Below are 13,636 nucleotides of genomic sequence, written 5' to 3' on the forward strand. Positions count from 1 at the left end.
TATTTCTGATGGTCTTAGGCGACCCCTGGCAAATCGTCATTCGACCCCCAACGGGGTCGCGACCCACAGGTCGAGAATCGCTGCTGTAGAGTAACAGTTATTCTGAGGCTGTAGAAGGATTTCAGAGAAGAGCAACCAAGAGGATCAGGGGGCTGGAGGCTAAAACATATGAAGAACAGTTGCAAGAACTGGGCCTGGCTAGTCTAGAGAAGAGAAGGACCAGGGAGGACATGATAGCAGTCTTCCAATATTTGAGGGGCTGCCCCAGAGAGGAGGAAGGGGTTCCTCCTATCCTCCAAAGCACCAGAAGGCAGGACAAGAAGCAACGGATGGAAACCGATTCAGGAGAGAAGCAACATGGAACTGAAAAAATTCCTGACAGCGAGGACAAGTAAACGGTGGAACTGCTTGCCTCCAGAAGTTGTGGGTCTCCGATCCTTGGAGGCTTTTAAGAAGAGACTGGATGGCCATTTGTCAAGGATGGCACAGGTAGTCCTCGACTTACGACCACAGTTGAGCCCCAGATTTATGCTGCTAAACGAAGACATTTGTTAACCGAGCTTTGCCCCCTTTTGTGTTGCCCTTCCTTGCCGCGGTTGTTAAGTGAATCCCTGCAGTTGATGAGCGAGGAACCCGGTTGTTAAGTGAATCTGGCTTCCCCATGGACTTTGCTCATCAGGCGGTCCCCAATGACCCTGGGACGCAGTAATGGTTGTAAAGATGAACCAATTGCCAAGCGTCTGAATTTTTTGATCACGGAGGCGCTTCAAAGGTCGTAACTGTGAAAAAGTCACTTTTTTTCAGGGCTGTTGTAACTTTGAACAGTCACTAAATGAACTGTTGTAAGTCAAGGACTACCTGTATAGAAGATTGGACTAGAAGACCTCTAAGGTCCCTTCCAACTGTCTTCTGTAGGAAGGTGTGTTATGGTCATGTCCCCTGATATCACTGAGGAGGAGACTTTGGGTGGGGGCGGTGTCACCCTTTGTTCTTGCATTAGGACGATGGGGTGTGTGTGTGTGTGTGTGTGTGGTTGGTTGTATATTTCGGGACCTCTTCTCATGCAAATGCATCTGGACTTGGCTTATACTAAAATAGCATAAAAGCCAGCATTTCATTACTCTTTGTTCACTGATACACAATTTCCACTTGTATGGCTGATTCAGACCACAAAACAGTTAAACCAGGATTCCCTTGGCCATACCAGACGTGGGGAGTGGGGGTGGGGGACGACACAATACAGGTATTCTTACGACCGCAGTTGAGCCCAAGATTCCTGTTGCTAAGAGAGACAGCTGTTAAGTCGGTTGTCAGACGTCCAAGTAACATGTCCCCAAAAATAAAGTCCCAAATCATCCATCTTCCTTTATAAATCCATTTATTAGGAACACATTAAATTGGCAAGGACTTGGTGCAGGGGAGGGGCCGCTGGGGGATTGCAGGGGTTCGGGAGAACCCCTAGCTAAGATTCCGTGCAGTTCGGAGAACCCCCAAATCCCACTCCTGGCTGGCTAGAATAGAATAGAATAGAATAGGAGTAGAGTAGAGTAGAATAAGAGTAGAGTAGGGCCTTGTCTGATGTTATACAGCACGGTCCGTGGCCAATAAGGCCCCTAATACATGATCTAATTCAGGGGTGCAGCGGATATTATAGGCGTTACGGAGACCTGGTTGGGCAATGAAGGGTGTGCCCTGGTTGAGATGTGCCCACGGGTTTCCGTGCATTCCATCAGCCGAGGGCCCAGGGTAGGGGTGGAGGGTGGCGGTTGTGATCAAGAGAGTCTAGAGCCGAGGAGACCACTGTACCTCAGATTGCGGGTGTGAATCCCTCTTTGTGAGGTGGGGTCATAGATGTCAGATGGGCTTGCTGGTGGCGTACCTGGCTCCTTGCTGCGTGACAGCTGCCCTGCCCGAGCTCCTAGAGGTGCTTGCGGGGTGGCGGTGGAGACCCCAGACTTTTAGTCATGGGGACTTTAACTGCCATCTGCCGGCTCGTCATCGACAGTAGCTCGGGAGTTCTTGGCTTCCATGACGGCCTTGGACCTGACTCAAGTAGTGGATGGCCCCACTCACATCGGGGGTGGCACACTGGACCTGATTTTTGTCTCTGGTCAGTGGTTGAGAGATCTGTACTTAAAGGAAATAGTCATTGAACCTTTGTCATGGTCAGATCACTCTCTCCTTCGCCTGGACTTTCTGACCGCTACCCAACACCGCAGGAGGCGGAACCATTACGTTGGTACCGTCCCAGGCGCCTGATGGACCCAGAGAGGTTCGGACGGAGCTTGGGCCATTTCCTGAGGTCTGGCTCACGGCACGGCAGAGGAACTAGCTGCAGCCTGGGAGCGGGCTGCGGCTGGGGCTTTAGACCGTGTCGTGCCTTTGCGACCTCTGACCCGGCGTAGATCCCAACCGGCTCCTTGGTTCTCCGAGGAGCTGAGGGGATGAAACGCGGAGAAGGCGCCTAGAGAGTTCCTGGAGGTCCAGCCGTTCAGAGGCTGATCGGACACTAGTTAGATCCTATACTAGGACCTACCTAGTGGCACTGAGGGAAGCGTTGCTCGCCTCCTCCCTCATTGCGTCGGCAGATAACCGCCCAGCTGCCCTGTTTGGGTGACCCGCTCCCTCCTTCACCAGGAGGCGGGATGACCCGATGCAGGGGCGTGCTGAGAGTTTAACGGTTATCTATACGATAAAATCGTTCAGCTGAAGGGCGGTCTGGACCAAGATTGCAGCGATTCGGACGGGGCGTCTGAGGCGGTCTTGGTGATGTTGTGTGGGATGAGTTTGACCCTGTGACTCCGAGGACATGGACAGGTTGCTGGGTAGATTGAATGCCACCACATGTTTACTGGACCCGTGCCCCTCCTGGCTGGTGCTGGCCACTCAGGAGGTGACACGAGGCTGGCTCAGGGGATTCTGAGTGCTTCCTTGTTGGAGGAGTCTTTCCGGCCGCCTTGAAAGAGGCGGTGGTGAGGCCCTCCTCAAGAAGCCTTCCTGGACCCGGCTGTTTTAGGTAATTATCGTCCGGTCTCCAACCTTCGCGGCGAAGGTTGTAGAAATATGGTGGCATATCAGTTCCCCTGCACCTGGAGGAAACTGTCTATCTGGACCCGTTCAGTCCGGCTTCCGGCCGGTTACAGCACTGAGGCGGCTTTGGTCGCGTTGGTGGATGATCTCTGGAGGGCCAGGGATAGGGGTTATTCCTCTGCCCTGGTCCTATTAGACCTCTCAGCGGCTTTCGATACCATCGACCATGGTATCCTGCTGCGCCGGTTGGGGATTGGGAGTGGGAGGCACCGTTTATCGGTGGTTCTCCTCCTATCTCTCCGACCGATGCAGCAGTGTTGACAGGGGGCAGAGGTCGACCCGCGGCGCCTCACTTGTGGGGTGCCGCGGGGGTCGATCTCTCGCCTTCTGTTCAACATCTATATGAAGCCGCTGGGTGAGATCATCAGTGGCTTCGTGTGAGGTACCAGCTGTCGCTGATGACACCCAGCTGTACTTTTCACACGGGCCACCCCAATGAAGCTATCGAAGTGCTGTCGGTGTTTGGAAGCCGTCTGGTCTGGATGGGGAGGAACAGGCTCAAGCTCAATCCCTCCAAGGCGGAGTGGCTGTGGATGCCGGCATCCCGGTACAGTCAGCTGAGTCCGCGGCTGACTGTCGGGAGCGAGTCATTGGCCCGATGGAGAGGTGCGCAATTTGGGCGTTCTCCTGGATGAGCGGCTGTCTTTTGAAGACCATTTGGCCGTCTCCAGGAGAGCTTTCCACCAGGTTCGCCTGGTGCGCCAGTTCGCCCTTTCTGAACCGGGATGCCTTGTGCACAGTCACTCACGCCCTTGTGACGTCTCGTCTGGACTACTGCAATGCTCTCTACATGGGGCTCCCCTTGAGGGGCATCCGGGGGCTACAGGTTGTCAGAATGCAGCTGCGCGGGTGATAGAGGAGCCCTCGTGGCTCCCGAGTGACACCTATCCTGCGCAGGCTGCACTGGCTACCTGTGGCCTTCGGGTGCGCTTCAAGGTGTTGGTGAATGTCTTTAAAGCGCTCCATGGCATAGGGCGGGATACTTACGGGACCGCCTGCTGCTACCGAATACCTCTCACCGACCCGTGCGCTCTCACAGAGGGCTCCTCAGGGTGCCATCGGCGCGACAGTGTCGTCTGGCGACACCCAGGGAAGGGCCTTCTCTGTGGGGCTCCGCCCTCTGGAGCGAACTCCCCAGGACTTCGTCAACTTCCGGACCTCCGAACCTTTCGCCGCGAGCTTAAAACTTACTTATTCATCTGCGCTGGACTGGGTTAGTGTTTTAATGGGTTTTAATGGGTTTTAGTTCTAAATTTTAATTCTGGCCAATTTTAATAAGTTTTTTAATTGTATTTTAATTTGTATTTATAGTATTGTATTTTTACTTGGCTGTGAACCGCCCTGAGTCCTTCGGGAGAAGGGCGGTATACAAATTTAAATAATAAATAAATAAATAAATAAAGGTCGTAACTGTGAAAAAGTCACTTTTTTTCAGGGCTGTTGTAACTTTGAACAGTCACTAAATGAACTGTTGTAAGTCAAGGACTACCTGTATAGGAGATTGGACTAGAAGACCTCTAAGGTCCCTTCCAACTGTCTTCTGTAGGAAGGTGTGTTATGGTCATGTCCCCTGATATTACTGAGGAGGAGACTTTGGGTGGGGGCGGTGTCACCCTTTGTTCTTGCATTAGGACGATGGGGTGTGTGTGTGTGTGTGTGTGTGTGTGGTTGTATATTTCGGGACCTCTTCTCATGCAAATGCATCTGGACTTGGCTTATACTAAAATAGCATAAAAGCCAGCATTTCATTACTCTTTGTTCACTGATACACAATTTCCACTTGTATGGCTGATTCAGACCACAAAACAGTTAAACCAGGATTCCCTTGGCCATACCAGACGTGGGGAGTGGGAGTGGGGGTGGGGGACGATACAATACAGGTATTCTTACGACCGCAGTTGAGCCCAAGATTCCTGTTGCTAAGAGAGACAGCTGTTAAGTCGGTTGTCAAACGTCCAAGTAACATGTCCCCAAAAATAAAAGTCCCAAATCATCCATCTTCCTTTATAAATCCATTTATTAGGAACACATTAAATTGGCAAGGACTTGGTGCAGGGGAGGGGCTGCTGGGGGTTTGCAGGGGTTCGGGAGAACCCCTAGCTAAGATTCCGTGCAGTTCGGAGAACCCCCAAATCCCACTCCTGGCTGGCTAGAATAGAATAGAATAGGAGTAGAGTAGAGTAGAATAAGAGTAGAGTAGGAGAGAATAGAATAGAATAGAATAGAATAGAATTAGAGTAGAGTAGAGTAGAGTAGAGTAGAGTAGAGTAGAGTAGAGTAGAGTAGAGTAGAATAGAATAGGAGTAAAGTAGAGTAGAGTAGAGTAGGAGTAAATAGAATAGAATAGTAGAGCAGAGTAGAATAAGAGTAGAGTACAGTAGAGTAGGAGTAAAGAATAGAATAGAATAGAATAGAAGTAGAGTAGAATAGGAGTATAGGAGTAAATAGAATAGAATAGAATAGAGGTAGAGTAGAGTAGGAGTAAATAGAATAGAAGTAGAGTAGAATAATAACTTTATTGTCACTTTGAATGTACACTAATTGGCATAAATTAAAATGAAATTTCATTGCATGCAGCTCTCACAAGGGTCACCGCCTCCAAAATACACTACATGAACATGACAAAATAAATAAATAAATATCTATATACCCACACACATTATATGACACAGAGAAACCACCCGGTTTAGTTCGGATGTATAGATGTACACAGCGAGAAAAAAAGAATCTCGGGAGTTTACCAGATGGATGGCCTAGGGAACAAAGCTGTTCCAGAATCTGGTAAAAGCCCTGCTAGAAATACTTCAAAACCTGAGGGGAAAAAGTGCCTTTTTTCACACATACAACTGTTGCAGCATTCCCCCCAACCACCCCCACGATCATACGATTAAAACCCAGGAGCTCGGCCACCGGCTCGTATTTATGACAGTCGCAGTGTCCCGGGGTCACACGATCCCCTTTTGCGACCTTCTGACAAGCAAAGTCAATTAGGCGGGGGGGAGCCCGATTCGCTTAATAACTGCCGTGATTCATTTAACAACTGTGGCAAGGAAGGTCATAAAGTTGGAGTTAAACCCAACTTGACAACTCGCTGGTTTAGCCCCCGAAAGGTTGGGCTCAATAATATTATTATTATTATTATTATTATTATTATTATTATTATTATTATTATTATTATTATTATTATTATTATTATTATTATTATTATTATTAAATTTTTATACTGCCCTTCTCCCGAAGGACTCAGGAGCAAGATAAAATAACAATCAAATACAATACAATAAAACCAGAATTAAAAAACTTATTCAATTTAGCCAATAATTTAAATATAAAATACATAACATCGTAAAACCCCATTAAAAATCCTATTTAAAACCCATTTTATGCTAGTCCTGCGCGGAAGAATAAATACGTCTTCAGCTCGTGGCGAAAGGTCCGGAGGTCAGGAAGTTGACGGAGTCCTGGAGGAAGCTCATTCCATAGGGTAGGTGCCCCCACAGAGAAGGCTCTCCCCCTGGGGGTCGCCAGCCGACATTGTTTGGCTGACGGCACCCTGAGGAGACCCTCTCTATGGGAGCGCACTGGTCGGTGGGAGGTAAGTGGTAGCAGAAGGCGGTCAATGGTGGTCATAAATGGAGGACTGTCCTTGAAGGCAAGCATTGTTGAGGCTGGGTACACTTTGGTTTGTGGGCGGGTGGGGCGATGTTGTTTCATCGGCAGCCACAAAACAACCATCAGTCCAGCTTCTTGATGGGGTGGGGTGGAGGGACAATGGGGGTCCTTCACAGCCAGGTAAAAAGGTAGGCGTGCGAAGAAGGACTTTGCAGTCCAATTTCTGGAAGGGGGGATGGGCTTACAAGGATTGGGGGGGGGCAGAGGAGAAGGGGGGGATGAGGAACTAAGCAGAGGGTAGGTGTGAGCCAGATCCCCTCTGCTTCACGTGGGGCGGGCAAGGGGCGGGGCATCCTGCCACCCAACTTGGAAAACTTTGCCTCTCCTTCTCCCTTCCCAAAATTGCTTTAAAACAGGGGTCTCCAAGGTTGGCCACTTTAAGCCTTGGCGGATTTCAACTCCCAGAATTCCCCAGTCAGCTGAATCTGTTTCTTTTTCTCTTAACCTCTTAAAGTGGAGAGATTGCAGAGGAAGGGATCGCAAGAGAGTAAGCTTTGCTGGCTGGGGAATTCTGGGAGTTGAAGTCCGTCAGGCTTAAAGTGGCCAAACTTGGAGACCCCTGCTTTGAAAACCATCCGCGATTATTATTTTTTTCTCTTATTCGGAATTAAGCCTTTGGTTTGAAGTGCTTTGTGTTTTTTTTTCTTTTCTTTTGTGTGTATGTTTCTTTCCCCTCCCCCTTTCTTCCTTCTTCCCCCTCCCCCCATTGGTTTTCTCCCACCCACCCACTCCCACCCACCCCCTCTGGCTTGCCAGGGCCTGGGAAGATTTTCACGGCCTGGTGAACAACAGCAGCCGCTGAATGAGCGTCCTCCCTCCCTCTCTCACAGGCCCAGGGTAGGGCACCATCTTTCTTCTTAACCATTATGGGGTGTACCTCTCGGCCAGAGGTTCTGCCCTCTCTTTCTCCCCCCACCCTCCTCCTCCTCCTCTGGCACCATTCGCACTCACACCCGCTCCAAAGGAGCTGAAGTTCCATTTCTAAATCCTGCACCCTTGAGATACTCCAGGCTGGCTATTCCCCCCCCCCCTTAATCCATGGCTTTTTTCTAAATAAATAAAAAAAAATACGTATGCCACTTTTCATCCTTGCACCCATGCAAGAGGAGGTTATTTGGGGGGAAGCCCACACTAAATTTGGGGGGGCATCCAGGCCCTTTAAACACCTTACCTGCCCCCCACCCCCTTTGAAAGAGCGCCTGGCTGTTGCTGAGGCTGTGCCGAGGCCGAGAGGTACATCCTTAGCTTGCTTGTGTTGTGTGGATGTGGGACCATCAAGTGGGGAGGGTGGACGGCCCCCAATCCAGCCAGCTTGCCACCTCACCCGCCAACACAGCTGGCAGTCCGGAGACAACCTGCCGGCTCCAAATTATCCCCCTCTCAGCTTTTAAAAACACAACACACAAACTGGGAAGGACTTCTGGCAGGTGTGACCCACGTCATCCCAAGTGCCTCTCATCCAATTTGGCCGGTTGACTTGCGGCGAAACCCCAACTTTGCTGCCACGAAAGCATGTCCACCTCTGTAGAACTGAGGCTCAGCGAACGAACAGCAATAGCGCTTAGACTTACCTGTCGCTTTATAGTGTTTTACAGCCCTCTCTAAGCGGTTTACAGAATCGGCGTAGCGCCGCTCAACAATCTGGGCCCTCATTTGGGAAGGATGGTAAGGCTGTTGTCAACCTTGGTCGGGATTGAACTGCTGGCAGTGAGCAGAGTCACTATTGCCTTCTAACCACTGCGCCACTGTGGTTCAAAGAGGGAGGGAAGAAGAAACAGTGGCGCAGTGGTTAGAGCCAGGGTGGCACGGTGGTTAGACGTCAGTATTGCAGGCTGACTCTGCCCACAGCGAAGAGTTCGATCCTGATCTTCCAACCATCCCGACTCAGCTTTCCAACCATCCGAGGTCAGTAAAATGAGGACCCACATTGTTGGAAGACAATATGCTGACTCCATAAACCACTTACAGATAGGGTTATACTACTATGAAGCGTATAAGTCTGTTATTGCTATTAAATTACTATGCCCCAAAGACTCAGGGGACCAGAGAACATTGTCAGCACCCACTGAGGGTCACCTGATCATGGTCCTTCCCCCCCCCCCCCGCCCTCAACTGGGGGATCAGGGGACCACCCCAAAACAAAATTAGCTGGGACAAACCCGGTGGGCTGCTCCAGGGCTCTCTTTGGTTTTTCGTGGTTTTTTTTAAATTTATTTAATGCTTTATTTATTTCGTGTTGCTGCTGTTGGCTGTTGTGAATGTGCTGCCTGGGGCAAGGTGCTCGCGTCGCAAGGCAAGGTTGACCCCGAGGAGCAAATTCCCAAGCTAGCTTTGATCTGCCTTTGTGACGTTCAGCTACGAAGATCTTCCTCCCGGGTGCAATTGACAGGCCTTTCTTTCTGGGTGATTGCTGCCTGTGTCTTTCATTTCTAAGTGTCCAGCCGGCCGTAATGGGAGGAAGAAGCAACAAAGAGTAGAAAACCCTACTTAGAAAAGTTTTGTATCAGGAGTGCCTACAACAGCGTTCAACCTTTGGCAACTTGAAAACTTGCGGACTTCAACTCCCAGAATTCCCCAGCCAGCCAGCCAGCCAAGCTGGCTGGGGAATTCTGGGAGTTGAAGTCCGCAAATCTTCAAGTTGCCAAAGTTGGACGCCAATGGCTTACATTTAGGTTTCTGGCCACAAGAGTCCAATTTAAGCCCTTCCCCCCCTCCCCCGTGTTTTATGCACAATCGCACACGAACGTTGCGCTATTGTGACCGCTGTCGGCCATCTTGACTTTCATCTGCCTTGCTTCCCGCGCTTTCCATTCACTGGTTAATCTCCGAACCATAGATTGCAGGAATGCAGGAGCAAGTAACTCGGCTGACAAAATGCCAAGCTCTTTGAGTTGGAAGGCTGGAACAACAACAACACACACACAAAAAGCCCCCCACAATAAAAGAGCAGGCTTCCCTAGGCAGTCCAAAAAGAAAGCCTGACCAGGTGTTGTTTTTATTACCTTCCATCAGTAACAAGCTTTGTTGGCATTGTGCAACCATTACCCAGGAACCGAAACCGCCTTGATATACTACAGATGAGTGAAATGTTTGGTTGCACACATATATGCTCCGTTTTTTTGTTTTGTTTTGTTTGTTTTAGCAATCACAATGCAAGGTTGGGCTCAAGATGTGCTCCAGCCTTATCTTTTTTTAGAAAAAAACAACAGTTTTCCCTCCGAGTGTTCCCTCTTATCCAACTGTTGCCTTTGAAGGCAGCAGAATGAGACCACTCGCTTCCCGATAACTCGCTGCAGAACAATTCAGCAAATGCACAGGGACCGTATATGTGGTACCTGGCTCAATAGTAGTTAAGTGTGAGAGGGATCTTGGAATCCTAGTGAACAATCATTTAAATAGGAGCCAGCCGTGTGCTGCAGCTGCCAAAAAAGCCAACACAGTTCTGGGCTGCATTAACAGAGGGATAGAATCAAGATCACGTGAAGTGTTAATACCACTTTATAATGCCTTCGTAAGGCCACACTTGGAATATTGCAATCAGTTTTAGTCGCCACAGTGTAAAAAAGATGCTGAGACTCTAGAAAGAGTGCAGAGAAGAGCAACCAAGTTGATTAGGGGACCATATGAAGAACGGTTGCAGGAACTGGGTATGTCTAGTTTAATGAAAAGGAAGACCAGGGGAGACATGATAGCATGATATCTCAGGGGTTGCCACAAAGAAGAGGGAGTCGGGCTGCTCTCCAAAGCACCTGAGGGTAGAACAAGAAGCAATGGGTGAAAACTAATCAAGGAGAGAAGCAACTTAGAACAATTAATCAGTGGAACGACTTGCCACAAGTTGTGAATGTTCCAACACTGGAAGTTTTTAAGATGTTGGATAACTATTTGTCTGAAGTGGTGCAGGGTTTCCTGACTAAATGGGGTTGGACTAGAAGACCTCCAAGGTCCCTTCCAACTCCCTTATTCTAATTCTAATTCTATTTAATTGAAATCATTTTAAAAATCATTTTAATTTTTTTCATTCCCGTTTCATTTTGTCCTTTGGCCACCTTTCTTTAATAGCAATAGCGCTTAGACTTGTATGCTGCTTCATAGAGCTTTACAGCCCTCTCTAAGCAGTCTATAATAGGGGTCCCTAACCTCTGGGCCACAGCCCACTACCAGGCCACCAGGCCACGTGAGTGGCAGGCTGGTGTTCACGTGTGTGCACGCAGCTCAACACGCACAACTTGAGTTGCACATTCATGTGCGTGCCTGCTCGGGCGAATCAAGCTACGCACACATATGTACTGGCCCAGTGCTCATGCAGCCCAGTTCCCCTCCCCCCCCCCGAACTGGGCTGCCATGCCACAAAGTTTGGGTACCGCTCATCTTCATAGTCAGCTTATTGCTCCCCCAACCATGTGGGTCCTCATTTTATTGACCTCAGAAGAATGGAAAGTTGAGTCAACCTTGAGCCGGTCAGGATCGAATTCCTGGCTGTGGGCAGTGTCAGCCTGCAATATTGCATCCTAACCACTGCGGCACTTCGGCTCTCAATGATTCTATTCAATCATTTCTTCGATATTAGTAATAACTCTTGTCTGGCGGCGAATTGTCCCGCAGCGAGTTGGCCATGGCAAGCTGCCCTTGACCAGGGGTGTCAAACTCAAAGGCCCTGGGGCTGGATCCAGCCCACGCGGTGCTTAGATTTGACCCACAGGGCAGCCCTGAAAACAATGAAGGACCAACCTGTGGTGCCTCCGCCAGTGAAAACAGAGCTCGGGACAGCCCCAGGTGGCCCACCCAAGCGCCGTTTTCGCTGGCAGAGGGTTGCAGGAGGCTATCACGGTCGAAAATGGAGCTCGGGAGCCCGTTTTCGCTGGCAGAGCCCTCGGGCCGTCACAGGCAGCCCTGACAGAAGTGATGTTGAGCTGGCCATGCCCAGCCTGGTCCCCTGAGGTAAAACACAACCCTGATGCGGCCCTCAATGAAATCGAGTTTGACACCCCCGTCCTAGACCCTGAAAGCAGCTTGTAGTCTCACCCAGGCCAACCACATGGGATGCCCCAAGCACTGTGCCAACCTGCAGCCAGGCCAATGGAGATGGATCCTTTGGGGGGGTGCTTTCTGGGTTTGGGGGAAACGATTGGCTGCCTGGAGGCTGCTGAGGCTGGCTGGCAAAGGGCTCCATGTCCCTGTGAGGACTTAGCCTGCTACACGCGTCGTCCCTTCCTCCCGTAGGGAGCCATGAGTTACGTCTGCTCTGCTGTTTCAAAGAGAGACGCTCTGGATAGAAGTCACAAAGCAGGAATGGGCGGACGTGCACGAAAGAGGCAAGGATGAAACCAGAGCGGTCTGCTTCCTTCTGGGGGGTGGGTGGGAATTCAGTCCCATGAAAGCAGAATTGCAGGTTGACTGTTTTGACGTGGTCGTTGCCTCCCAGATCTCTTACCCCAGAATTCCCCCACATTTCTGGCTTTGTGGACCAGGGGGAAGTGGGGGCAGGGGGGATGGTTCCACGTGAGCGACTGGCAAAGAGCACACATGCCTGCAGCTCCATTTACTCAAACGGCACGCACGCCGCTCACTTGCCTGGAGCTCACACGCTCATCCGCTTTTCACACCAATGAGGATGTCTGCGCATGCACGCGTGCTCTCGCCAGCCGTTTCTGTGGCCCTGTTGCAAACTCGTCCCAGCCTACTAATGGGGCCACGGTCCACAGGTTGGGGGCCTCCATCTTAAGACTCCACCATCCCGTACACCCCATTCTTCCCAGCCAGCAGAACCACAAGAGAAATGATGCTCTGCGAGGTTTGTAGAGCATCCAAATTGGGGGAACAGTTGGCCGCCTCCTTCCCACCTCGCATCAAAGCCAGTTCGACATTCCCATCATCTTGTTTGCGCTGGGACTCTCTTTTTCATGCAAAAGGCCCATCAAATCTTAACAAGACGGCTGGCCGGGTGCTTTTCCTGCCCTTAATGGGCTGTTAGCTGCATTCATGCACCCTCAGGGTCCGAGCAAAAAGAGAGCCGCTTGGCAGTGTGTAGCACACCCTCGACAGGCAACCACCGGCGGGGCCTAATGGGTTCTAGGGAGTATTTTGCTGCTTTTGCGGAGGGAGAGACCTCACCCCCACCCCACCCCTCAAGCTTAGCTCATTAGTTGCCTGGCACTCTCACAAACTCGGTTGCGGCCGCTACGTCTTAGCGGGAAGCCTTACGGTCTGTTTTCCTCCTCTTCGTTGCAGGGATAACTCCAGCTTCCGAAACACCAAGATCACGTTGTGACAAGGAAGTGAGGATGGAACACCAAGCGGCGCCTCCTCCGTCCGGCCTGGAGACTGGGGAAGACGCCTCCCTCGACGCCCTGCAATCAAAGCTTGCGGGACGGCCTGGACCCTTGAGCCTTCAAGACGGCGTTTACACCCGTGTCAAAGACTGACCTTCCGGCAGCCCAGAGACCTGCCAGGCTGAGCAGGGAAAACTGTCCTCTGGCGTTCCTCAGGACCCTTCCCAGCCGGCTTCCCTCCAGGCAGCTCCTCTTGTTAAGGGCTCACGTTCGCCCGGAGGGTTTCCAGTATTATGAGGGTCTCCGCTGCGGCAGAGGCCGTCAGAGAATTGACACCCCTTCCTCTGCCAATAAACCATTAGGCTCCTACTTGGTGGTCCTCTTCCTCCTCCTTGCATCTCGTTTGTGAAATGGGGGGTGGGGTGCAGGAATCTGGTTTAGAAAACCGGCCGAGCTCGCGTCGGAAGCCCCTTCTTGGATTTGCAGCAGATCAGGCAAGCAAATGCAAATGAGGATCCAGGCTGCATTAATTTGGAATTAATTGTCAAGAGCCCCGGTGGCACAGTGGTTAGAGTGCAGTATTGCAGGCAAATTCTGCCCAC

The 13,636-nt window shown here is 50.7% G+C and overlaps 1 protein-coding gene across 8 annotated transcripts in view; it reads left to right on the forward strand.

The window, feature by feature from the left end:
* The window catches only part of EIF4E2 (eukaryotic translation initiation factor 4E family member 2), a 57,418-nt gene extending 43,996 nt beyond the window's left edge, over positions 1-13,422 (forward strand). For 7 of the 8 annotated variants that reach the window (XM_058189458.1, XM_058189453.1, XM_058189456.1 and 4 more), the window contains 2 exons: positions 7,519-7,599; positions 12,994-13,422. In XM_058189458.1, the coding sequence (XP_058045441.1) occupies positions 7,519-7,564 (46 nt within the window). In that variant the 3' untranslated portion in view covers positions 7,565-7,599; positions 12,994-13,422. The remainder of the gene's footprint in view (positions 1-7,518; positions 7,600-12,993) is intronic. The other variant, XM_058189452.1, reaches the window with a different exon arrangement.
* The last annotated feature ends 214 nt before the right edge of the window (positions 13,423-13,636 follow it).

The sequence above is a fragment of the Ahaetulla prasina genome, chromosome 6 (genome assembly GCF_028640845.1).
Source record: "Ahaetulla prasina isolate Xishuangbanna chromosome 6, ASM2864084v1, whole genome shotgun sequence".
In the NCBI taxonomy this organism is placed as follows: domain Eukaryota; kingdom Metazoa; phylum Chordata; class Lepidosauria; order Squamata; family Colubridae; genus Ahaetulla; species Ahaetulla prasina.